Source organism: Mobula birostris, chromosome 8 (assembly GCF_030028105.1).
Source record: "Mobula birostris isolate sMobBir1 chromosome 8, sMobBir1.hap1, whole genome shotgun sequence".
NCBI lineage: Eukaryota > Metazoa > Chordata > Chondrichthyes > Myliobatiformes > Myliobatidae > Mobula > Mobula birostris.
This window is the reverse complement of record NC_092377.1, coordinates 74625436-74650421: the sequence shown is the minus strand read 5'-3', so window position 1 is coordinate 74650421 and position 24986 is coordinate 74625436. Positions and strand designations below refer to the sequence as shown.

General features: G+C 38.8%; 1 protein-coding gene across 1 annotated transcript in view; it reads left to right on the top strand.

Moving 5' to 3' along the window:
• The window catches only part of macrod2 (mono-ADP ribosylhydrolase 2), a 1223981-nt gene that overhangs the window by 901240 nt on the left and 297755 nt on the right, over nucleotides 1-24986 (top strand). The window contains exon 8 of the mRNA XM_072265467.1: nucleotides 19164-19237. Within this exon, the coding sequence (XP_072121568.1) occupies nucleotides 19164-19237 (74 nt within the window). The remainder of the gene's footprint in view (nucleotides 1-19163; nucleotides 19238-24986) is intronic.

Sequence of the window (24986 nt, the reverse complement as noted above, 5' to 3'; positions counted from 1 at the left end):
AAGGGATCAGTTTCCATGTTGTTTAACTGTGACTCTAAATGCAGCCGTTTAGTGTAACCTCATTGTTGGACTGTAGTGCCATTCAGGGGGAAAATGTGATACATGTCTGATATTCAGAAGCTGAAAGTGATTGTGACAGTTTCTGATGGAGTATTGCTTTTCAGCGGGGTGGCAATCCATAGTGTTTATACAGCAGCTCCTGGCTAAGAAGCTCATGGTAGTGTTGGGTACAGACCTCACATCTGCGTTTGCCCTTGAGCTAAACCCATTTGTGAGCCACTGACTCTGATTGCCCATCCCCTGAAACTGCAAGCAGAGGAGGGGTTGCCCAAGATGAAAGGGCAAGAGTATTGGTGAAGGTCCAAGACAGTGAGTGGACATCTCCATTGGTAAGTGCTCCCAAGGTAGACAAGATTTAACGATTACATGGGGACTACAGAGTAACCATGAACAAAACTGTTGTTGTTCAGCTGTATGTGTTTCCTATTCTGCAAGCTCTGTGTACTTTAGTAAGATTGACCAGTCCCTCACCTATACATAATAGAATGCAGACTCACCTGACATTTAATGTATAGAAATTGTACATCTTCACCAAGTTGCCAGGCTTGGTTAACAGTGCCAAGGGTCTTTCAATAATAGGCAAAATGTTGCAAGGTAGGGTTGCTGTACAATCAGGATCAGCAGAGTGGGCATCAGCGAATATTGGAACTGGTAATAACTAGCTTATCGAAGAAAATGCATGACTGAAGCAAAATTAAGTGACATTTTTGCATGCTGACCTTTTCTATTTTGAATTCAAAGTTGACAGCTATGGTCTAGGAGAAGGTAGTGGCTATATTAAGTGTAAGAGAGCCAAATGATATTACTGAGCTATGTTTTTCTCTCAGGATGCTTCTGTATTATTCAAAGCATCACATTGAGTTCTCTTCACAAATTATCACACTAAAGGACCTCTGGCTTTGGACTGAAGAGCAATGGAAGGCAAATAAGTTACATGGACAGAATCACAGTAATTACAGCACCGAATGGACCCTTTGGCCCACACGGTCCACATCGACCATTTTACCCATCTTCACTATTTCTCTCTCAGAGAAACCATTCTCTCTTCTCCCTACTTCCATTGGGCTGAAGATATAAACATCTGAAACGCACACCACCATGCTTAAGGACCACTTCTGTCCTGCTGTTATAAGGCCATTGAACAGTTCCCTTGTACAATAAGGTGGTCTCTTGATCTTGCATCTTATGGTCTGCCTGTACTCCACTTTCTCTGCAGCTATAATTGTTTATTCTGCATTTTGTTATTATCTGTTACACTACCTCAATGTACTATTGTATTGAAATAATCTTTCTGGAAGGCATGCAAAACAAGTTTTTCACTGTACCTCGGCACGTGTAACAATAATAAATACATTTACCAATTTTATTTGCTTGCATTAGGTGTGTAACCTCAGTACTGAATACCTTCATGTCTTATCTATTCAAATACTTGTCTAATTTCCTATTAATCATAATAATTATATCTGCCTCTACCATACCCTCTATCAGAGTGTTCTCTCTGTGTGTAAACTTATACCTCAGGCCTTATTTAAGATTCTTACCTTAAACCCTACCTCATGGAAAAACATTTCTGACTATATATCTCAGAATTTTTTATACCTCTATGAGGTCTCCCTTTAGCCTCCTTATTTCCAGGGAAATCAAGTCCAGTCTTTCCAATCTCTTTTTAACCAAAGTCTTTCAATCTAACCAATATGATGGTGAATCTCTTCTGCGCCATCTTCAGCTCAATCATATCCTCTCCATAAGGTGGTGACCAGAACTGTAAACAAAGCTCCAAGTGTGACTTAAACAAATGTATTGCAAAGTTGCCACACAATGTCCCAATTCTTAGATTCTGCGACTTTGACTGATGAAGGCAAGCATGCCATATTATCTAACATCTGGGTCCTTCATCACTCTACTTACAGCCTACTTTATCATAGTCTTCTTCACCACCCTATCTACATAGAATCAAGCTTAAATGTGTATCTTTCTTTTAAATTGTAATGTATTGTCTTTAAACATTGGATGAACGTGGCCATTACTCACATAGGGTAATGACCACAATTCAGTCCATGAGCTCCCCCTCATGTACTTCCAGTGAGAAAATAAAACTATGTGCAGATTGAAAAACAGGTCCTGGCCACAAAACATATTTGGAATTACTAATTTTCACCATTTTCTAGTTGGCACCATTTCTTTCTGGTCATGGATTGTAAATGGTTGGTGGCAGCCCTGGGACCAAAGTCGGCATTCCAACAATGCCAGCTGCACAAGTGCAAGCAGGTGACATCCTTTGGATGCAGCTGGGCTGCTCTATTTAAGCACTGCACATCAAACCAAAATGCTGTGGCAGATGTGCTATCAACCCTGCCAAACGAGGAGACAAAGACATTTTTCAATGTATGCTCTTGACGAATTTTTGGTGCCCCATTTAAAAGATTGTCCACACCATCTATATAAATCTTACACTGAACCATGTATATGAATATAATCTCAAAATAAGAGTTACCCATCCAGGCAGAGATGAGAAGATTGTTTTTCATCCAGAGTACGAAGAATCTTTGTCACTCATCATTATTTCGATGTTGCACTGAGACATGGATGGTTATGAGTATAGCCTCAACATATAGGAGTTATGAAAATTGCACTGAAAACAGTGATGAGAAGAGGTTTCTTCACCCAAAGGGCAATGAATCTCTTTAATTCACTAACCAAGAAGGCTTTGGAACCTCAGCTACAGAACATGTTCCAAGTATAAACTGATAGATTTTTTTCAACATTACAGAAATCAAGGAACATGTTAATGCAGTAAGGTTGCACTGAGGTAAAAGATCAGCTATGCTCCTATTGTACAGAGAACTGGTACAGACTAGAAGGCCAACGTATGAGAACCAGAGGGAGGCTTGAAAAGGTGGATGTGCAGTATAGGAATATTTTACAAGATATCACCATTTAAAACAATATTGAGGTCAGTGTTCCCTCCACCCAGGATTGCATAGGCAATGACGAAATGTTGCACAAGTGAGGCCAAAATTTGGGTTGCACAGAACCCAATGTTCCTTTGATTACTGGACACCTCAGTACTGAATACCTTCATGTGCACAGGGTGCTCAAAGCAAATTTAGTGACCAACAGTTTTTAAAATTAAATCCATGTGCTGTGACAGAAGCTAAAGAAAATTATTGTGTTATTGTTTGTTCATTCTGCTTCAGGATTAGACCATTGTGCAGGTATTAAGTCCTAAGCATGTGAAAAGAGCTGAGACCTTTTCTGGTCAGTTGGCAGGTTTGCAAACAAAGAATAGTTTGTAAACTAAGTAAGAGTTTATGGCAGCTGTTATCATTAAAGTGAAACTCTTTTATCTGCACAGAAATGTTTCCAGCGGAATTTCTCACTTTTGTATTTGAACTGATATTATAACATGTATTTGAAACAAAAAACTAATGGTGCCTTTTCTACTAAAGTCACCACTTAGAAATTTAATCTTATACAGTATTGCCAGAGCTACAGAAAGCTGAGGCATCCAAGATATGGGTGGTGGAGGTGAAGGGATGAAATGAAATTATTCATGTTAGTTCAATCCACATTACAAATGTATTATCCACTCTGTTGCATTGTACTCTTTCAGAGATATCTGAGATTGTGTAAAATGTTAAAACCAGCCATTTCTTAATTGTTACACTTGTACTGAACTATTAAAATTGTTAAAATATCTTATGCTTCTAAGTCCTGAAAGCTAAACTGAAAACGGAAGTAAACGGATATATCTTGTTTCATTTATCAAATTGGTTAATTGCTGAAAGTTGCAAAAGTCCTTTCAGAAGTTTACTTTTATGGTGCTCATATGGGCTTTCCAGATTTTATTTGAGACCTGTGTTGGTTAAATGTCCTTATGAATCTGTCAAGCTCGGAGAGTGTACATCAGAGCTGTGCCATTGTTGGTGGTCTTGCTGTAGAAGCTGTATCTTTTAATTGTTGCATTAAAAATAGATGGTGATACACACGTGCCAGTTTTGTGGCGATGGTGTGTGTATCTGACTTTGACTTTGGGCAGTATTGATGCTTACAACGACTGCAGAAATGTAAAGTGTTCTATTCTCAGCATCGACGTACGTCACCCTAATGAGCACAAAAATTGCAACGTATTTAACTTTGGCCTTCGAAGCTCAATACTGCCAAACTGTGCAGTAAACATCAAATCTCTACTCTGTGATGGGAAACTCATTCAGAATGCGTATGTTTATGTTAGCTTGTGCTACTATCCATTGCTAAATTAATGTAAAAAAATATGATGACTATTCTTCAGCATCGCTATTGTGAGCTGTGCTCTTTTGGAAAGGTTCCATCTTATTTCACTCCACTATTTCTGACCCTTATTTTAGCTTGAGAATTTACTTCATTCCCCAGTGCCTTTTGTACTTTTCAGTATTCTAAGCAGGCACGCACTGCAGCAAGCGGAGCCTTTGCTGGTCTCATTACTCCACTGGCTTTATCTTTTGTGAAATTGAGCTTTTTGTCAAAATTGTCCAAGCTGCTCACAAAATCAGTTAACAGAGAGGTACCGTCAGAGGCTTTTCTCTCAAGTGACTTGATTCCTGCATGTTTTCCGAGATTGCTATATGTTGAAGTGAAAGAGTGCAAAGCCGATCTCTGGTTGACAGATTCAGTGCTAAAATACCTTCCATTGCTACCCATCAAATTTTGCATAATGGCTGTATTGAAATGTGCAATCGCAAAAAGCATTTTTGAAGTGTGCTTCTAGAGATAAGATTGAAAGTGGATATTCTGCACCATTTTAGAAGCTGTTTCTGATGAAAAATGATTCCTAGCTGAATAGATTGATTAAACAATAATGAAACTTGTTAATATTAATCCATTAAAGATAAAGTGATTTTAACAGAGATTTCACATAGATTTTCATGTCCTGGTTAGAAGTTATTGCCAGGAAAACATAGCACCTTGATAATATTTTAAATAAACTTCCCATTAATAATCCTAACACTTGAATTCAAATTCCACTGCGGCGGCTAGAAAATTAAAATTTAATTAATTAACTTAATCCAAACTAAATTCTGGAAACTTTAATAGTGACTGTGAAACTATTGCTTTATCATGAAACCCATGTAGTTCACTGATGCCTGGAAGGGAAGGAAATCTTGGTTGACCTGGCCTACATCTGATGTCAGACTTGCCACAATGTGGGCAACAGTCAACAGCCCCATAAACAGCCAATTCACCATCCCTCTGCATCAAACCTAATGTTACAAGAAGGTAAATCAACACCACCTTTTCTAGGGCATTTATGGATAGAAAATAAAACCTGGACTTGCCAGTACCATCCATATCTCATGGATTTATAAAGGAAAATTGAAGAGAATATTTTCTTGCTGAAGAATTTTCAGCAGGTATTCTAATTTTAGTTTGGGTATGTCAGAAATTCCCAAATACAGAATGAGGAAGCAATGACTTTTCCGGTCTCTTTGTTCAAGAACAGGAGTAGGCATAACTCTGTGAATTATACTCCAGTGGGTCTCATTTCAGTGGTGGGAAGAACACTCAAGAAAATTCTTAGAACAGGATTTAAGAGTATTTGGAGAAGTATAGTCTGAATAGGGATAGTCAGCGTGGCTTTGTGAGAGGCAGGTCATGCCTCATGAGCCCAATGAAACTCTTAGAGAATGTGACAAAGCACATTGATGAAGTTAGAGCAGTGGATATGGTGCCTATGGATTTTAGTAAGGTGTTTGATGAGCCTCCATGGTAGGCTCATTCAGAAAGTCAGGAAGCATGGGATCCAGGGAAACTTGGCTGTGTGGTTACAGAACTGGCTATCTCACAGAAGGCAGAGGGTGGTAGTAGATGGACAGTATTCTGCTTGGAGGTCAGTGACCAGTCATTTTCCATTGGGATCTGTTCTGGGACCCCTGTTCTTTAAGATTTTGAAATGATTTACATCAGGAAGTGGATGGATGCCGCCCTAGTTGATAGGGTTGTTAAGAAGGTAAATGGTGCGTTGGGCTTCATTAGTCAGGGGATTGAATTCAAGAGCCACAAGGTAATATTGCAGCTCAATAAAACCATGGTTAGACCACACTTACAATGTTGTGTTCAGATGTGGTCACCTCATCATAGGAAGGACATGGAGCTTCAGCGAGGGTGCAGCGGAGATTTACCAAGAAGCTGGCTGCATTAGAGCAGTGGTCCCTAACCTCCGGGCTGTGGACCGATACATTGCCGCAAAGAATACAGCGGTGTAGCGGTAGTCGGAACGCACCCAGCATATCTTTAAGAGAAAAGCCGAATTAAACAAGCTAATTAATTAGGTGCCGCGAGGTTGTGTGCTTGGCCCCCTGCTCTACTTGCTTTGTACTTATGATTGTGAGGCTAAGTGTAGCTCCAATACCAAATTTAAGTTTTTGTTGGCCGAATCAAGGGGAGTGATGAATCAGTGTATAGGAGGGAGATTGAAAATCTGGCTGAGTGGTGCCACATCAACCTCTCACTCAATATTAGCAAGACCAAGGAGCTGATTATTAACTTCAGGAGGAGGAAACTAGAGGTCCATGAGCCTGCCTTCATCGGAAGATCGGAGGTGAAGAGAGTCAGCAACTTTAAATTCCTGGGGGTGTTATCATTTAAGGGGATCTGTCCTGGGTCCAACATGTAAGTGCCATTACAAAGAAAGCCAGCAGTTCCTTTACTTCCTTAGAAGTTTGTTAAGATTTGGCATGTCATCTAAAATGCTGACAAACTTCTATAGATGTGTAGTGGAGAGTATATTGAGAGGTTGCATCACAGCCTGGTACGGAAACACCAAAGCCCTTGTATGGAAAAGCCCACAAACAGTAGTGGATAGACCAGTCCATCACAAATAAAGCCCTTCCCTCCACTGAGCACATCTACATGGAGTATTGTCACAGGAAAGCAACATCCATCATCAGGGACCCCCCACCATCCCAGCCACGCTCTCTTTTCACTGCTGCCATCAGAAAGAAGGTACAGGAGCCTCAGGACCCCCACCACCAGGTCAAGGAACTGTTATTACCCCCAGTCACAGGTTCTTAAACCAGAAGGGGTAACTTAACTCAACTTTGCTCACCCCATCACTGAACCATTCGCACAACTTATTGACTCACTTTCAAGGGCTCTTTTTTTCATATTCTCAATATTTATTGTTTATTTGTTTACTATTACTATTATTTCTTTTTGTTTTCTTTGTTTTTGTATTTGCACAGTTTGTTGTCTTTTGCACATGGCTGTTTTTCCACACGGGTGGGTACAGTCTTTCATTGATTCTCTGGTGTTTCTTGTAATTACTGTGAACGCCTGCAAGAAAATGGATCTCAGGGTTTTACAAATTTGGTAACATATACTGTATGTACTTTAATAACACATTTACTTTGAACTTTGAACTTTTTCCACCACACCAGCCTCCACATTAAATGTATCATCCTCTGTAATTTATGACTCCTGCAATGTGATGCCATCACTTGACACATCTCCCTATCCTCTCTCAGCATTCCCTCTGCAATGGTCTACTCCGCTCTTCCGTCTCCACCCAGTCTCCCCATCACACCACCACCCAATGCAACACCTATTTACTTCGCATCATTCAGACTCCCAAACACATATCCTAATTGAAACAGAATTTAATGGCCTACTTTCATGTTGGGCAAGTGGCTTTTGATGCACAGAATATGATCCTTCAATGCTGAGGAAGGCAAACAAACATTGGCTAACTATTCTGAGTGTGATCTCAAGTTTTCGGTTGCCTGACATTTTCTCCACCCATTCTCTGACCTCTGCCTTTAGCCGCCTGCACGATTGCACTGAAACATAATGTCAGTACCTCCTCTTCCAGCCTGGCATATTACGTATCTTTGGAATCAAGTTCAAACTGAATGACAAACAAGAGAAAATCTGTAGATGGTGGAAATCCAAGCAATATACACATGATGCTAGAGGAACTCAGCAGGCCAGACAGCATCTATGGAAAAGAATACAGTCAAGATCCTTCATCAGGAGATGCAGCCTGGCCTGCTGAGCTCCTCCAGCATTTTGCCTGTGCTGCTCAAACTGAACAATGTCAGATAATTAGCCACTTTGTTCTTGTAGCTTACATTTCCAACCATTCATCTTTTGCTCTCTCTCCTCTCTTGGCATTTCAGATTTCTTTCATCTTCTTAGAACATAGAACATAGAATAATACAGCACAGTACAGGTCCTTTGGCCCACAATATTGTGCCAACCCTTAAACACTACCTCCCATATAACCCCCCGCCTTAAATTCCTCAATGTACCTGTCTAGCTGTCTCTTAAATTTCACTAGTGTATCCTCAGGCAGTGCATTTCACGCACCAACCACTCTCTGAATAAAAAACGTTCCTCTAATATCCCCCTTGAAATTCCCACCCCTTACCTTAAAGCCATGTCCTCTTGTATTGAGCAGTGGTGCCCTGGGGAAGAGGCGTTGGCTGTCCATTCTATTTATTCCTGTTAATATCTTGTATACCTCTATCATGTCTCATCTCATCCTCCTTCTCTCCAAAGAGTAAAGCCCAAGCTCCCTTAATCTCTGATCATAATGCATACACTCTAAACCAGGCAGCATCCTGGTACATCTTCTCTGTACCCTTTCCAATGCTTCCGTATCCTTCCTATAGTGAGGTGACCAGAAATGGACACAGTACTCCAAGTGTGGCCTCACCAGAGTTTTATAGAGCTGCATCATTACCCCGTGACTCTTAAACTCTGTCCCTCGACTTATGAAAGCTAACACCCCATAAGCTTTCTTAACTACCCTATCTACCTGTGAGGCAACTTCCAGGGATCTATGGACATGTATCCCCCAGATCCCCCTGCTTCTTCACACTATCAAGTATCCTGCCATTTACTTTGTACTCTGCCTTGGAGTTTGTCCTTGCAAGGTGTACCACCTCACACTTCTCTGGGTTGAACTCCATCTGCCACTTCTCAGCCCACTTCTGCATCTTATCAATGTCTCTCTGCAATCTTTGACAATCCTCTACACTATCTACAACACCACCAACCTTTGTGTCGTCTGCAAACTTGCCAACACACCCTTCTACCCCCACATCCAGGTCGTTAATAAAAATCACGAAAAGTAGAGGTCCCAGAACCGATCCTTGTGGGACACCACTAGTCATATCCCTCCAATCTGAATGTACTCCCTCCACCACTACCCTCTGCTTTCTGCAGGCAAGCCAATTCTGAATCCACCTGGCCAAACTTCCCTGGATCCCATGCCTTCTGACTTTCTGAATAAGCCTACCGTGTGGAACCTTGTCAAATGCCTTACTAAAATCCATGTAGATCACATCCACCGCACTACCGCCATCTATATGCCTGGTCACCTCCTCAAAGAACTCTATCAGGCTTGTCAGACTCGATCTTTTTAGGCACGATTCTTATTCCTATCTCTGCCTGAAACATCTTCATCATCCCCTTTCAGCTGGGGTGTGCCCACCACTTTTCTTTATCGGTTTTTCCTGATCACCACCCTATCACAAACCTTCTCTTTTACCTTATACACACCTCCTCACTTCCTCTGCAACATGTTTAATTTCAACTTTTCTGAGTTCTGATGAAAAATCATTGCCTTGAAACAATAACTCTTTTCTCTTTCCAAAGATGCCGACTGAACTATTGAGTATTTCACGCATTTTATGATTTCAGATTTCCACTATTTGCAAATTTTAAGTGGATTGCTTGTGGCCGGTGTTTCCAGTGTGAAAGGATCAAGATGTAAAATATATCCAACAACTAAAATAAACAGACATAGATGTACTGGTTAATAAAGATGATAGAAGCTCTTGCTAGAACATTAAAACCAATCTGCTTTAAACCTCAAGCTTGTGTGAGTTTACTCTACTGCAGTGCCTTGAATATTCCATTTCCACCATTAGCAACCTCTTCGATCGCTTTCAATAAAATTGTTAGTTTACCTCAATTTGTATTGAATAATATTGTAACAGAAGTTAGATTGCCAAAGGAGATTTCATGATCAAAATTTTCACCACATTATCATGGAATGAAGCTTCATTGAGATCTTAGTGAGAGTGCATTGTGTTCTTCTGTTAACAAAAATCTTAATTTGCCGAGGTTAGTAAGCTCCGTTTTCTTGGATGTTATATTAAGTGTGATTATGTGTAAATGCTTCAGTCTCTAACCTTGCATATGGTCCAACATAACAGGCTAAAAACAATGCTGAAAACTACCACAGCGGTTAATTGATGCGAATAGTGCAGTTAGATGTACCAGGAGATTAGAAATGTGTGCAGAAATAAGGAATAGAAAAATAGTGCTCAATATAATGCACAAGCTACTTGAGACAAATGTTGCCCTGCACTATTCTTTGCAGAAAGCTTCTGGAGCCACAGTAATTAAAGATTATTTCTAATCAAAGGTTTGGATGGTTGTGCCTCTGATATTTAATAATGATATAAGAAGGTTCTCTGCTATATTAGCCATGTATTCATTAATTGCAAACTCACTGGATCTGCAGTTGGCCTTGGACCACCTGCACAACAGCAATGCCTACATCAAACTGTGGTTTATTGACCACAGCTCAGCGTTCAACACCATTATACTCTCAGTACTGAGCAACAAGTTTCAAAACCTGGGCATCTGTACCTCCCTCTGCAACAGGATCCTTGACTTCCTCACCAAGAGACCATAGTGTGGTTCGGAAATAACATCTCCTCCTTGCTGACAATCAACACCCACACACCTCAAGGATGTGGGCTTAGTCCACTGCTCTACTCTCTATACACCCACAACCGTGTGGCTGGTCACAGTTCAACCGCCATCAATAAATTTGCCAATGATACAACTGTTGATAGCAGAATCTCATGGTGACGAGAAGATGTACAGGAGTGAGATCAATCAACTGGTTAAGTGCTATTGCAATGACAACTTTTCACTCAACATCATTAAGACGAAGGAATTGACTGTGGATTTTAGAAAATAGAAGACACACCAGTCCTCGTTGAATGATCAGCAGTGGAAAGGGTGAACTGTTTAAAGTTCCTGGATGTCAACATTCCTGAAGATTTATCCTGGGCTCAACATGTTGATGCAGTCTTGAAGAAAGCGCATGAACAGTTATATTTCATTACGAATTTGAGGAGACAATATATCTCCAAAGACTAGCAAATTTCTACATGTACTGTGGCGTACATTCTGAATGGTTGCATCACCAGCTGTTCTGGAGCGGTACTGTACAGGAATGTAGAAAATGTAAATCTGAAATAAAAATCAGGTGATGAGTGGCTACAACCTCTCACCAGAATGTTTTAAAACTACAGGTTTTAGACTCCATGTAAAAGGTCAATGCTTTTGAGCCAAAATGAGGTTAAATATGTTTACTTGCACCTTGTAAATCTTTAGGATTCTCTTTTGGCTATTGAGTATGTACATTGTTGAAGTTTGATTGATGTTTTTTAGACACAAGTGTAATCAGGGGATATAAATTAGGGCACGATAGGAAAGCTAAAGCATGACATTAAATGATTGTGTAAACTGGAGAGGCTGTATTACTGATTCCTCTTTCTTATAGATCACCCTATAATTTCTCTGCAAGTTATCACCATCCTCTCTCCCCTGAATTGGACTTTTCTTCTCAGAGAAAGCTCAGCCTTGGAAGTACACAGGTTCAATCCTGGAGATCGCACCAGGATTAGACTTGACGTTGTCCACATTTGCTGAGCCTTATAGAACTGACATAGGATTAATAGACAAAGTTATAGCTTTGAAAGCATCTGCTCGTTATTCACCAAGTTCACTCTTGACAATATATCGATATAGGTGCAGATACCATTGTCCTCGTTTGAGAGGTTAGGGCTATTTGCTTTTAAATTTCAGCTATCTTTCCTTTTCATTTCAACCTTGCCTCCAAAAACTTGTCTATCATAAACTTCTGCACTCCCAGCATTGATCCCATTCACTCACTTGTTACTGGTCCCCATTCCATCAGCACTCCTCGATCCTTTTCCTCCACTTTGATTTCATACTGCTACTCTTTGCTCCTATACCCAGTCACAATGACATTCTTAATTATCTCTCCTATCCATATTATTGTCAACACTCTCCGCTCTTGACTTGCCCAATCATCATTCTCAATTTAGCTTCCCAGCTGAGTAAAGATTACTCCACTGAAATGTTGACTAGTTTCTCTTTCCAGTGTTGCTGCTTCTTGCAGCACTCTGTTTTTATTTCAGATTGCAATATCTGTGATTTTCTTTTCTGTTCTCATCTGTTTTTCATTTCTTCCACCCTTTGTAAAAGGCTATTTCTCTTTATTCTTGTTCCTTTAATAACATAAAATTTTCTTCTGTTGCCCCATCTGCATGCCTGTCTGTCCTCTCGGGGTCCAACCTGAACCGAAATACTGATTGTGTGGATTCTGATTTTCCATGCAGGACATCAGAATTTCCATCTCCTTAAATGTTCCTGCATTCTAGAAGAAGTACGGTACTTCATGGTATTAAATCACAGAAGCAATACTGCAGGAAAGTGAAGTTTATGCTGATCTCTGTTAGCCAATTCTAAACTGAGAGAGACCTCACATTGTGATCACTGACAATGTGAGCACTGGTTGGTCAATGATTCAAGTACAGTCAGTGACATCTCACTTTCGCCAATTACTTGGGTGGTGTTTAAAGTCTATTGAGGAGCCAATGAAGAGCGCAGGATAAAATTTATTGGGAGAAAATTTTGAAATTGATTGAAGACTTAATTTTGCAAGATAGTTCCAAGTAACTGGAAATTATAGCCCTTGTTTCAAAAAAAGTGATTCAGGCAGTTTTATAAAAACTTTAAAATAATTAAGTACATCATAAAATTAATTCAGCTTGCAGATACTTGGGTTGACATTTTGATGTACAAGCCCGTGGAATTGTAGCTGTCCACACAAAGCAATTATTCGAGACAAAACTGGTAATAACAGCAGTTAATTACATGTAATGTTTAAATTGGTTTGATGCAGCAAGTTTGAGGATGGACTCAGTTTTAATAATAAAATCTATCACTTAATTTTTGCAGCAAAAGATTTGGAAAATATTAGAAAAATAGGCAGTGAAAAAGAATTGTAAGTGCATGTTCTTTTGCCCATTGTAGAATATACAGTATGCATCAGTTCTTGTATTACAAAAATTTTCTTGAAAAACATTGCTGAGGATTATAAAGCTTCATTTCATGGACTTCAAAAGAATGCTGTTCCCCTGCCTCAGTATCTCCTTAATGTAATTGCTAAAATCTGGGAAATTATTAATAGTTTGACTTAACTATATGGTTGCTTTATTCACAATAAAGTTTACTTGGCCAGCAGGCACGTTTAGTGGCCTTCTTTCGAATAGCTACCTTTGGATCTTTCCCCAAACAGTTGTTGCACGACAGTGACAGAGGATCACCTGAAATATTCCTTAAAAAGATAACAGCGTGAAAGGAAAAATTATTGTCCACAAGCCAAAGTGACATACTGTATGACTCACATTACAGGACTGTGACCTTCTCTAGGACAATGATAAATGACAAATAAATGCCTTTACCTTAGATTAATTTCTTTTTAGCCTTTATTTTTGCAGTCAGCAGGGAACAACCAATGTTGCTGTTCACTCCTCTAACAGCTACTCTTGGTGTTTGTGTGTTTTAGCATGCACACTAGCTCTCAACAGGTATCAGATCTACAGTACATATCTTTACCAAAGGTGTTAATTACGGAAACCTCTTGGAAGGCTCTTTACCAGCAGCCTCTGATATAAAAGAGTCCAAAACAGAAAGTATAAATTATATTACAATGGCATGCAAAAGTTTGGGCACCCCTGGTCAAAATTTCTGTTACTGTGAATAGTTAAGTGAGTAGAAGACGAACTGATCTCCAAAAGTCATAAAGTTAAAGATTAAACATTTCTTTCAACATTTTAAGCAAGATTAGTGTATTATTTTTGTTTTGTACAATTTTAGAGTGAAAAAAAGGAAAGGAGCGCCATGCAAAAGTTTGAGCACCCCAAGAGATTTGAGCTCTCAGATAACTTTTACCAAGGTCTCAGACCTTAATTAGTTTGTTAGGACTATGGTTTGTTCACAATCATCATCAGGAAAGGCCAAGCAATGCAAATTTCAAAGCTTTATAAATACCCTGACTCCTCAAACCTTGTCCCAACAATCAGCAGCCATGGGTTCCTCTAAGCAGCTGCCTTGCACTCTGAAAATTAAAATAAATGATGCCCACAAAGCAGGAGAAGGCTATAACAAGATAGCAAAGTGTTTTCAGGTAGCCATTTCCTCAGTTCATAATGTAATTAAGAAATGGTAGTTAACAGGAACGGTGGAGGTCAAGTTGAGGTCTGGAAGACCAAGAAAACTTTCCGAGAGAGCTGCTCGTAAGATTGCTAGAAAGGCAAATCAAAACCCCCGTTTGACTGCAAAAGACCTTCAGGAAGATTTAGCAGACTCTGGAATGGTGGTGAACTGTTCTACTGTGCAGCGACACCTGCACAAATATGACCTTCATGGAAGAGTCATCAGAAGAAAATCTTTCCTGCGTTCTCACAACAAAATTCAGGGTCAGAAGTTTGCAAAGGAACATCTAAACAAGCCTGATGCATTTTGGAAACAAGTCCTGTGGACTGATGAAGTTAAAATAGAACTTTTTGGCCACAACGAGCAAAGGTATGTTTGGAGAAAAAAGGGTGCAGAATTTCATGAAAAGAACACCTCTCCAACTGTTAAGCACGGGGTTGGATCGATCATGCTTTGGGCTTGTGTTGCAGCCAGTGGCATGGGGAACATTTCACTGGTAGAGGGAAGAATTAATTCAATTAATTACCAGCAAATTCTGGAAGCAAACGTCACACCGTCTGCAAAAAAGCTGAAGGTGAAAAGAGGATGGCTTCTACAACAGGATAATGATCCTAAACACACCTCAAAATCCACAATGGACTACCTCAAGAGGCGCAAGTTGAATGTTTTGCCGTGGCCCTCACAGTCTCCTGATCTAAACATAATCGAAAAGCTGTGGATAGACCTCAAAAGAGCAGTGCACGCAAGACGGCCCAAGAATCTCAAGAACTAAAAGCCTTTTGCAAGGAAGAATGGGCGAAAATCCCCCAAACAAGAATTGAAAGACTCAGTTGGCTACAGAAAGTGTTTACAAGCTGTGATACTTGCCAAAGGGGGTGTTACTAAGTACTGACCATGCAGGGTGCCCAAACTTTTGCTTTGGGCCCTTTTCCTTTTCTGTTATTTTGAAACTGTAAAAGATGGAAATAAAAATGTAATCTTGCTTAAAATATTAAAGAAATGTGTCATCTTTAACTTTATGCCTTTTGGAAATCAGGTCATCCTTTACTCACTTAGCTATTCATAGTAACAGAAATTTTGACCGGGGTGCCCCAACTTCTGCATGTCACTGTAATAATTAATTAATTAAAATAAAATAAAATGAAAATTGAGAAATATGGGATAAAAAGGGACTGATGAAAATTATCTAAGCTGTTAAAATATATGTGTGTGTATATATATATATATATATATATATATATATATATATTTAGTTCTGCTTTTATTAGTAGGGGACCAGTGGGCAGCTATCCCGCTGGTAATTCATTGCATTTATTGTCAGTTATATTGCCAGAGCTCTTGATAGTGTGGTGTCAGAAGACAGTGCAAAATCCAAATTTTTCACTTTAACTGGCCCATAGCTGATTGCTAATCTTATTATAAAATCTGCACCAAATTTTTCATTTTGCATGTACTCCCTTGTAAGAATGTATACTTACAATAAATCCAGGTCCATATTTAAGATGGTTTAGGTAAACTTTATTTCCAGTAGACGTATACCTGGCTTCTAATAAAGATGCTGCAATATTTCCATTAAAGGTCATTATTATCCTAATGATTCTTTTTTCTTTATAAAATATACAGAGAAGATTATTTTGAAAAGATTAGAAAGAAAGTGCATGCAATAATTCTATTGCCTTTGCATATTTGTTACTATAAACAAGTTCTGTGTGCTGTTTGGTGGAGCGGATTGTTGCCTCAGCTTGCCATTTCCTGTGGAGTGAATGATTCAAAAACTCTTCAATCCGTGGAATATGTTGCTTTCCTTTATTCCCAAAGTAGCCATTGTGGCACTCTCTCAGTGTTTTGATAAGACTGCCTGCAGTTAAAATGAAATTGAGCACTTTGGGATGCTTAAAATTGCTGCAGTACCAGAACCTCGGAAGTTCCAATACCTTGTGGAGCTGAATGAGTTGATGATGACTCCTTTGCCTGCACTTTGCTGCCTCCTCAAGACCACAGCTGCATAAACTACTTACCATTATGAACCACAAGTGTTGGGTATGCTGAAATTATAATTAAGGGATTTAGTCAATGTGAAGGCAGAGATTAAGCACCTTGTAACTGGAGAAATTGATTTCCATTGATCTGTGAAGCACAATCCATTGCTTGAATGTGAAGTAAAATTGGCATTCTCAGTTTCCTCTCCAAGAGAACAGTGATTTCATTATAAACACATGTTTAAACCTGTTTTAGTCACATGTTAAGTGAATTGATTTTTTTGTTAGAAACAATTTCATTATTTTACAGCTTTTTCATAAATTTCAATTGTTCATTTGCATGCCTTGTGGCATTTTATGATAACATTTCTGTATATATTCCCATTGTTGATGAAAATGCTGCAGGGGAAACCAAATGGGTCTTTGAATATTGACATTATGCTTATTGATATTAACCATTCAAAATAAATTAAGTTGATGAACCAGAATTAGCGGATGATTATATATTCCATGTTTTTGCTACTTCTCTGATGCTACTGCTTAGGGCAACATGTTGAAGTTTCTCTTTCCCTCCCTATTTAATCTATGACTCCTCACCACCCCCAGAATGAGTAACTTCATTAGAGTTGCAGAATCAGATTCAGAATCGGAATCAGGTTTATAATCACTGACATATGGTGTGAAATTAGTTGTTTTACAGCAGCAGGACGGTGCGTTACATAAAATATACTATAAATTACAATAAGAAATATATGTGAAAAATTAAGTAAGTAGTCCTTAAAGAGAGCAAAAATATTGAGATAGTGCTCATGGATTTATTGTCCATTTTGAAATCTGATAGTAGATGGGAAGAAGTTTTTCCTAAAACATTGAATGTGTGTCTTCAGGCTCCTGTACCTCCTCTCTGATGGTAGTAATGAGCAGAGGGCATGTCATTGTTGATGGGGATCCTTAACGATGAATGCTACCCTTTTAAGGCATCACCTTTTGAAGATCTCTGCTTGTGGGAAGTCTAGTGTCCATGAATGAGCTGGTTGAGTTTACAACCCTCTGCAGCTTTTTCTGATCCTGTTCAGTGGCAACTGCACAACAGACAGTGACACAACCAGTTAGAATGATCTCCACAGTACATCTGTAGAAACTTGCTTGAGTCTTTGGTGAAATACCAAATGTCCTCAAACTCCTAATGAAATATAGCTGCTGACATGCTGTTTCATAATTGCGTGAATGTGTTGGACCCAGGATAGATCTTCAGAGATGTTAACACCCAGGAACTTGAAACTGCTCACTCTTTTTCTACTGACCCCTGGTGCATGTTCCTTTAAATTCCCTTTCCTGAACTGCACAATCAATTTTTTGAACTTGCTGTCATTGAGTGCAGGGTTCTTGTTGTGTCACCACATAACCAGCTGATCTCTCTCACTCCTGTATGCCTCCTTGTCACCATCTGAAATTCTGCTGACAATAGCTGTGAATTTATAGATGGTGTTTGATCTGTGCCTAGCCCCACAGTCGTTATATGTAGAGAGAGTAGAGCAATGGGCTTAGCACGCATTCATAAAGTGCGCAGTAGTTGACTGTCAGCAAGGAAAAAATGTTATTTCCAAGCTGCGGATACTGTGGTCTCCTGATACGGAAGTCAAGGATCCAATTGCAGGGGGAGATACAGAGGCCCAGGTTCTGAAACTTATTGATTAGTACTGAGGGAATGGTAGTGTTGAACACTGAGCTGTAATCAATAAACAGAAGTCTGATGTTGGTACTGCTGTTGTCCATGTGGCCCAAGGCCAAGTTGAGAGCCAGTAAGATTGCATTCACTGTACGAGGGATGATTGATAAGTTCGTGGCCTAAGGTAGAAGGCGTCAATTTTAGGAAACCTAGCACATTTATTTTTCAACATAGTTCCCTCCTACATTTACACACTTAGTCCAGCGGTCGTGGGGCATACGGATCCCTTCTTTGTAGAAGTCGGCGTCTTGGACCTCCAGAAAGCGGTCCACAGCAGGAATGATTGATAAGTTCATGGCCTAAGGTAGAAGGAGATGAGTTATTAACTTCAAACTTTCTGCATAATCACTCAAAGAGTTGAACTGCACGTGCATGTAATGAGAGCTGTATAACTCATCGCCTTCTACCTTAGGCCACGAACTTATCAATCACCCCTGCTTTGGACCACCTTCTAGAGGTCCAAGACGCCAATGTCTGCAAAGAAGGGATCCGTATGCTCCACGACTGTGGGACTAAGTGTATAAATGTAGGAGGGGACTATGTTGAAAAATAAATGTGCAAGGTTTTCTACAATTGACTCCTTCTACCTTAGGTCACAAACTTATCAATCACCCCTCATAGACCTATTGTGGTGGTAGGCAAATTGCAGCGGGTCTACATTCTTGCTTAGGCAGAAGTTAACTCTAACCATGATCAACCTCTCAAAGCACTTCATCACAGTAGATGTGAGTGCAACTGGATGATAATTGTTGAGGCAGCTCACCCTACTCTTCTTGGTATGATTAATGCCCTTTTGAAGCAGCTAGGAACCTTTGACAGCAGCAGTGAGAGATTGATGATATCCTTGAACACGGTACCCAGTTGGTTAGCACAGCTTTTAGGTGTCCTACCAGGAACATCATCGAGACCTGATGCCCCGCGAGGGTTCACTTTCTGGAAAAATGTTCTGATATCAGCCTCTGAGACAGATCACAGGATGTGCTTATATAAAATACTAAGTTAAGCAACTGGTGGTTGACAAATTAAAATCTGAATTATTCACTACTTTCTTTTAGTGAATACTTAAGATGTTTTTTTTTGTCTTCTAGGTTTTCCACAAGAAGATGCAGCTGAAATTGCAGTGTCAACTATTAAAGAATGGCTAGTTGACAAACGAGATCTGGTACGTAATCTGTTTTCTACTTTGGAGCTATGATCAGTGAAGCATCAAACGATCTAAATCATGGATCATTTGTTTTGTGAATTGAATCTTTATGTTCTGTGAACCTAGAGTAGTAACTGAGCTTGAAATCGCTGTGGTCATTTTTCAAAAGAAATCAAGTCAATTCTCAAATGATGATGTTGCTGTAGATTTGAGCTGCCTGATTCAGAAATTGGCAGCTATGCCTGGAAAGTGCCATCTATCCTGAAGTCCTTCTTGTCTCTACATTAACCTTATTTATCAGTGCCTCTGTACAATCACCAGTTGATAGCATGGATTCTTCGAACATTATCAGAGCAAGTTGCCTCTTCTGCATTTAACTCAAGATGATCATATTCTTTTTTTTAAACCACAAGCTGACTGAATTAATTGCTGACTTTTGCTCAGTCCAATTGCACATTGAGCAAGACAACATCAAGTGGTAGGGAGTATAATCATGTTGCTTTCTATTTATAGGTGAAAATTTAGCTTTTGTATTACCATTGTGATTTGAAGTCCTGACTCTGATTAATAGTGAGCCTCTGGAGAGAGAGGCAGCTTGTGCATCTTGAATCTCATGATGCTGTCTGTGCTAGTAATTTAAAATTTAAGGGTAAGCAGTGTTAGCTCTCTGCAAGATAAAAATGCAGTAGAAAAAAATCATCCTTTCTTCTTCATATGTTAACCTTTGCCAAGCACCAAGAGGCAGCTGTGAGGATGATTGGTGGCAATGGACATGATCAGTGGCAGTGAACAATAAGCAATGTCAATAATGCCATTCTATACGCAGTTTCACTGGGTCATTTAAATTGTTAGAAGTTTTGTCAATTATTGTACCTGTCTGATGGAACAGCCAATTCCTTTGTGCAATATACTGTTAACCAGGGTAATTTATCAGATGGAAGGTCCCAGAATCCGAAGCTACTTCATCAGTTGACCATGTCAGAACTTTGCAAGGCTCCCGGTATGGGCAGCCCTGCATTATCGAGTTTGCGTAGCAGATATGTATCTTTGTGGTGGTCACATATCATGGCCAAAAATCTGAGATAAAAAATAAAAATTCTCCTTCATGGAAATCATGTATTGAAATTTTTTCAGCTTGCGTTTCTTGATGCATGTGCAGATGAAGAAGCCTCAAATTAATGAAAATCGCAGTACTGGAATGCAACCACCTGTAATGTGGACAGTTGCCTGTATACTGTATGTGTGTTTGATACAATGGCCACATTGAATGGCCTGGCTTTATTATGACTTGAGACAGTTACGGTCAAAAGACACGTTGACAATGAAAATGTTTGTGATATGTAACAGGACAGTGTGCCGGGAAAAGAATCTCTTTGGATTTAATATATTTGAATCTTGTTAATTATCAGTTATCACTACATATCTTAAACATATTACCAAGAATATACAAACTGCATAGTGCATACTTCAATTGCATTTAATTAGAATCAAAATTTTATGTTAGATGTTAGAGTTCCAAAATCAATCTAATTCCAAAATACTTCTGCAATAAGTTTGCATTTTCAATTCAAGTCCATGCTGTTCTATGCAAATCCATAACAATTAAATGACTCTGTTTAATGTAGATTGATAGTTAATCCCAGTAAATTTTGATTACTGGCCTTTAGTTAAATGATTTAAGTAACATGATGCCAAAAGTTTGATTTACTACCATTTATTTCAGCTGTAACTTTTAATAGATTGTGTTCTGAGCACACCTGTGAGTTTTTCCCAGTCTGATCACCTTTGGTTGCTACAGAAATGCTTCTGTAGTAGCTAATGAGGTAAAATTTCCTTACTCTTAGTTTAAAATGACCAAAGTAAACAGTTATTTTTATTTATTTTATAAATTTCTAGGTATGCACATAGTTATTGATTTGCAGTTAATCTAATTCCAGTGCAATGAAAGAGCAGTGTCTTTAGAAACAGCTGGTGAAATGTAGTTGCCTTGGGCAATCCACTAACCACTGTGTGACACGGCACTAAACATTTGGTGAATGTCTTAGTGAAAGATGGACTTCTTGAATTATGATCTATCAGATAGGATGGAATTGCCTTCTTTCTAGTGACATTGAACTCGTGTTGGTGGGCCAAATCTTGTTTCTACACGAGGTTGAATTGGTTTTCAATAATGAAATTGCATTGTATTTCTTGGCTTTGTGAATCAAATAATGTTTGTAGTTTTGTTTGTTCCTTTAGATGCACTCTACATACTGAATTTTAGTAAGAATGAAGCTGAATGAGACTTGTTAGTGTTCCCTGTTAGTGGAATTTAATCAATGCTCATATTTCACTCTCAGCAATGCTCTCAATCATGTAATCCTGCATTAGATTAGTCCCTAAGCATTGCAGTGGGATTTAGCTATCCTAAGGATGTGAAAGATGCAATTTAAATGCAAAACTTTCTTTTGCCATTGAGGGGATGCTGTTCAGTTTGCTGCCAGCAGACCTCAGATATTTGTGGGTTTTAGGGCAGAGACTTGCTCTAATCCTTTATCTGATGCAGTGAATGTTGGCCTCAACTGAGACTCCATGATATATGAACAAGATGTCTGAGATGCACAGTACAAACTAAGAAATATGAAACACAATGTAAAATTACATTTAAATAAAGTTCATCAAATAAGATTGGAAATACGGAGATTGGAAGCAGAAAAGAGAAAGGGGAAGTAATATACTTTTTCTTTATATTTAACCCAGTAATAATTCTCCTCTTTTCCCATTTTACTATGCCTGGGACTTTTCTTTTCCTCTTCTTATCCTTCTCTTGCTAATTGCATAGTTATTAAACACAGGCAAGTTGCATTCATACTTGTTCAATACAGTTTAGATTCACACACAAAATGCTGGAGAAACAATTAAGATTGTAACTTTTCTGTGTCATTTTCAGAGATGTTTGATGAAAATCTTAAGTCACATTCTTCCTCTGTGTCCTTTCCAACACAGCACTCAACCAATGTCACCAGAAAACAGATATTCTGTTACCTTATCCCAGTGGTATTTATGGGATATCGCTGTGCAAGATTTTGGTATGTTATCTGACAATAGTAACTACAAAAGTTACTAAGAGACATTATAGGAAATGCTGCTTGAATGTAATTTTGTCCTTTATTTAACTGTCGGTCATTATGTTGGTTTCCATTTGACGTATGTCCCCCTTGTAACATATTGTCTTTTTTGATGAAAACCTATGTTTCAAGAGCTAGAAGCACCTTAAATTCAATCATTCAACACAACTGGGCATACCACATGCTTCCTTCAGTTTTATATGAGTCCGTCATTGGAACAGCAACCTCTTTCATTTAAGGGCTTTTGGCATTGACCTTGTATCTGAGTGTTTTTTCCCATGATTTATCAAAGGCATTTTGCTATTTTAAGGTTTTTAATTCATTCTTAGTGTTTTAAATTTATTTATTTTTACTATTTTTAAATTTTTGCTTGTGTTTTAATTAACTGAAATGTTTTAAATGTGTCATTGTTAAATGTATCTACCAACTAAAAATGCTTTTTAAAAAAAAAACAAGTCTGTGTTGAGCCCTTCATTCTGTCTGCCGCAAAAGTTGGGATCTCCTGAAGGCTGTCCATTTCAATTCAATTGCCCATCCCCATTCCGACACGTCTTTCCATGGCCTCCCTCCTCTATTGCCACGATTAGGTCAACCTCAGGTTGGAGGAGCAACTCCACATATTCTAACTGAGTAGTCTCTAACCCTAATAGCACAGACATCAATTTCCCTAACTTCTGTGAATGTCTCCTCCTCTCTCCTCTCTTTGTCCATTCCCCATTCAAGTTACCCTCTCACCCCTTCTCCTCACTTACTCATCACTTCCCTCTTGTTCCCCTCCTCTTTCCCTTTCTTCACGGTCCCCTGTTCTCTCCTATTAAATTCAAAGTTCAAGGTACTTATATGTCAACATATACAACCCTGAGATTCATTTTCTTGTGGGCATACTCAATAAATCCATAATAGAATAATGACCATAATAGAATCAATGAAATCACTGATTTTTTTTTTTTGCCTCAGCCCTCTATGACTTCCACCTATCTCCCCTCACCCCAGGCTTCTTTCTTCATCCCCTTCTCCTCCATCCATCTTCAGCCTCTGCTGGTCTCATCTGTCACTTGTCAGTTAGTACACCCTTTCGTAGCCCCAACCTCTTCGGGTTTTTGCCCCCTTCATTTCCAGTATTCATGAAAGGTCTTGGCTTGAAATGTTCCCCTCCATTGATGCTGCCTGACTTGCTGAGTTCCTCCAGCATTTTATGTGTGCTTTCTACTTGGAACTAGCTCCTTCATGCCTGTTGGGCTCACCCTCTCCATGTCTGGTGAAAGGAAGTGTAAGTGGGTGTGGTGTCTGGACAGTGGGGTGGATCCAGGGTAATCTAGTCCACTGGTGGCATTGTCGTCCTGAATGACGGACCTGTAAAGAATATTAACAATCCAGAGGCTTTTGGGGAAAAAGAAGTGCAACCTTTCATTAAAAAAGTGAAAGGCACAAGGTCAATGTTTTAATATGCTATTATATTCATTCTTTATCTGTTTCATATTCTGTTTTCAAACTTGTATTTGGACCTGAAAAAAATGAAAAGGACACTGAAAGGATTTTGGGGGGCAAGCCAATTGTATGAATGATTTGAGTTCATATTTTTTGTTAATTTGTTTTTGATATTAATGATGTTCTGACTGGAAAGTTAGGAAATATCAATGGAAAGTTAGGAAATATCAATTGAAAGTATATTACAGGAATATGCTTGAGTCAAGTTTATTGCAAAATTTGAGGTTATTAATAGTAAATATATGCAGCATCTAAAACAGATATCACTTTATCATTCTTTCATACTTACCATCAACAATGATCTTTCCTTTTGCTCGTGGTCATTTAACTGTGCATTCTAGGTTCAGTTGGATTGCAGCATTTTATTAATTATAAACTCATTGTGGCATAGTGGATAAAGCATTCCATTATGATTGCTGCTTTTTTTTTTTGCATTGTGCTGTTGGTACCTTATAGTGATCATGCTTCTTCTTGGTTGTGGCTTTCAGCCACCCAATCATGTTTTTGATGGAGCTCCCTTGACAAGTCATGCTCATCAGATATAGTTAGTGCCTCCTTGTCTATATGAAAGCAAAAACAGCCCATGAACATCTGTCGCTATCTAAATTTTGCTCATTTCTGCCAACAGTGGCCTGAATCAAAAATTCAACATCATTAACTAAAGGCAAAAAGCTGGATTTGTTCTTGATCACTGTGAATCTAACGCCTATGCAGAACCAGAACAATTTAAAATCATTTGAATCCAGTGCCATGAATGTAGATCTTGCTCTGGTGATTCATCACTGAAAAATTATGTTTGAATAGTGTGCATTGACAACTCAATTTATAATTGCTGATTTGAAATTCAACAATCTTGAAGGCAATTGTTACATATCATTCAAAATGCATCTTTGACCTTCCATAAATAATTGTTGGAAAGAATTATACACCATTTTTTAATGTTGATGCTTGTACAAGCATAGATGAATTGTGTGAAAGATTTATCGCTCCAAACAGGAGTTCTGTATTGATGGAACTAAATCTCATCTTTTGTATTACACTGCCATAATAGATTGCCAAAAAGAATGCATCTGCATCTAGCTATGAATTAAGTACTTAGCTGCATATCCTGAAGTTTTACACAAATTTAAGAACCTTGGATGTATATTTTTTTAAGTTATAGAACAAGCTGA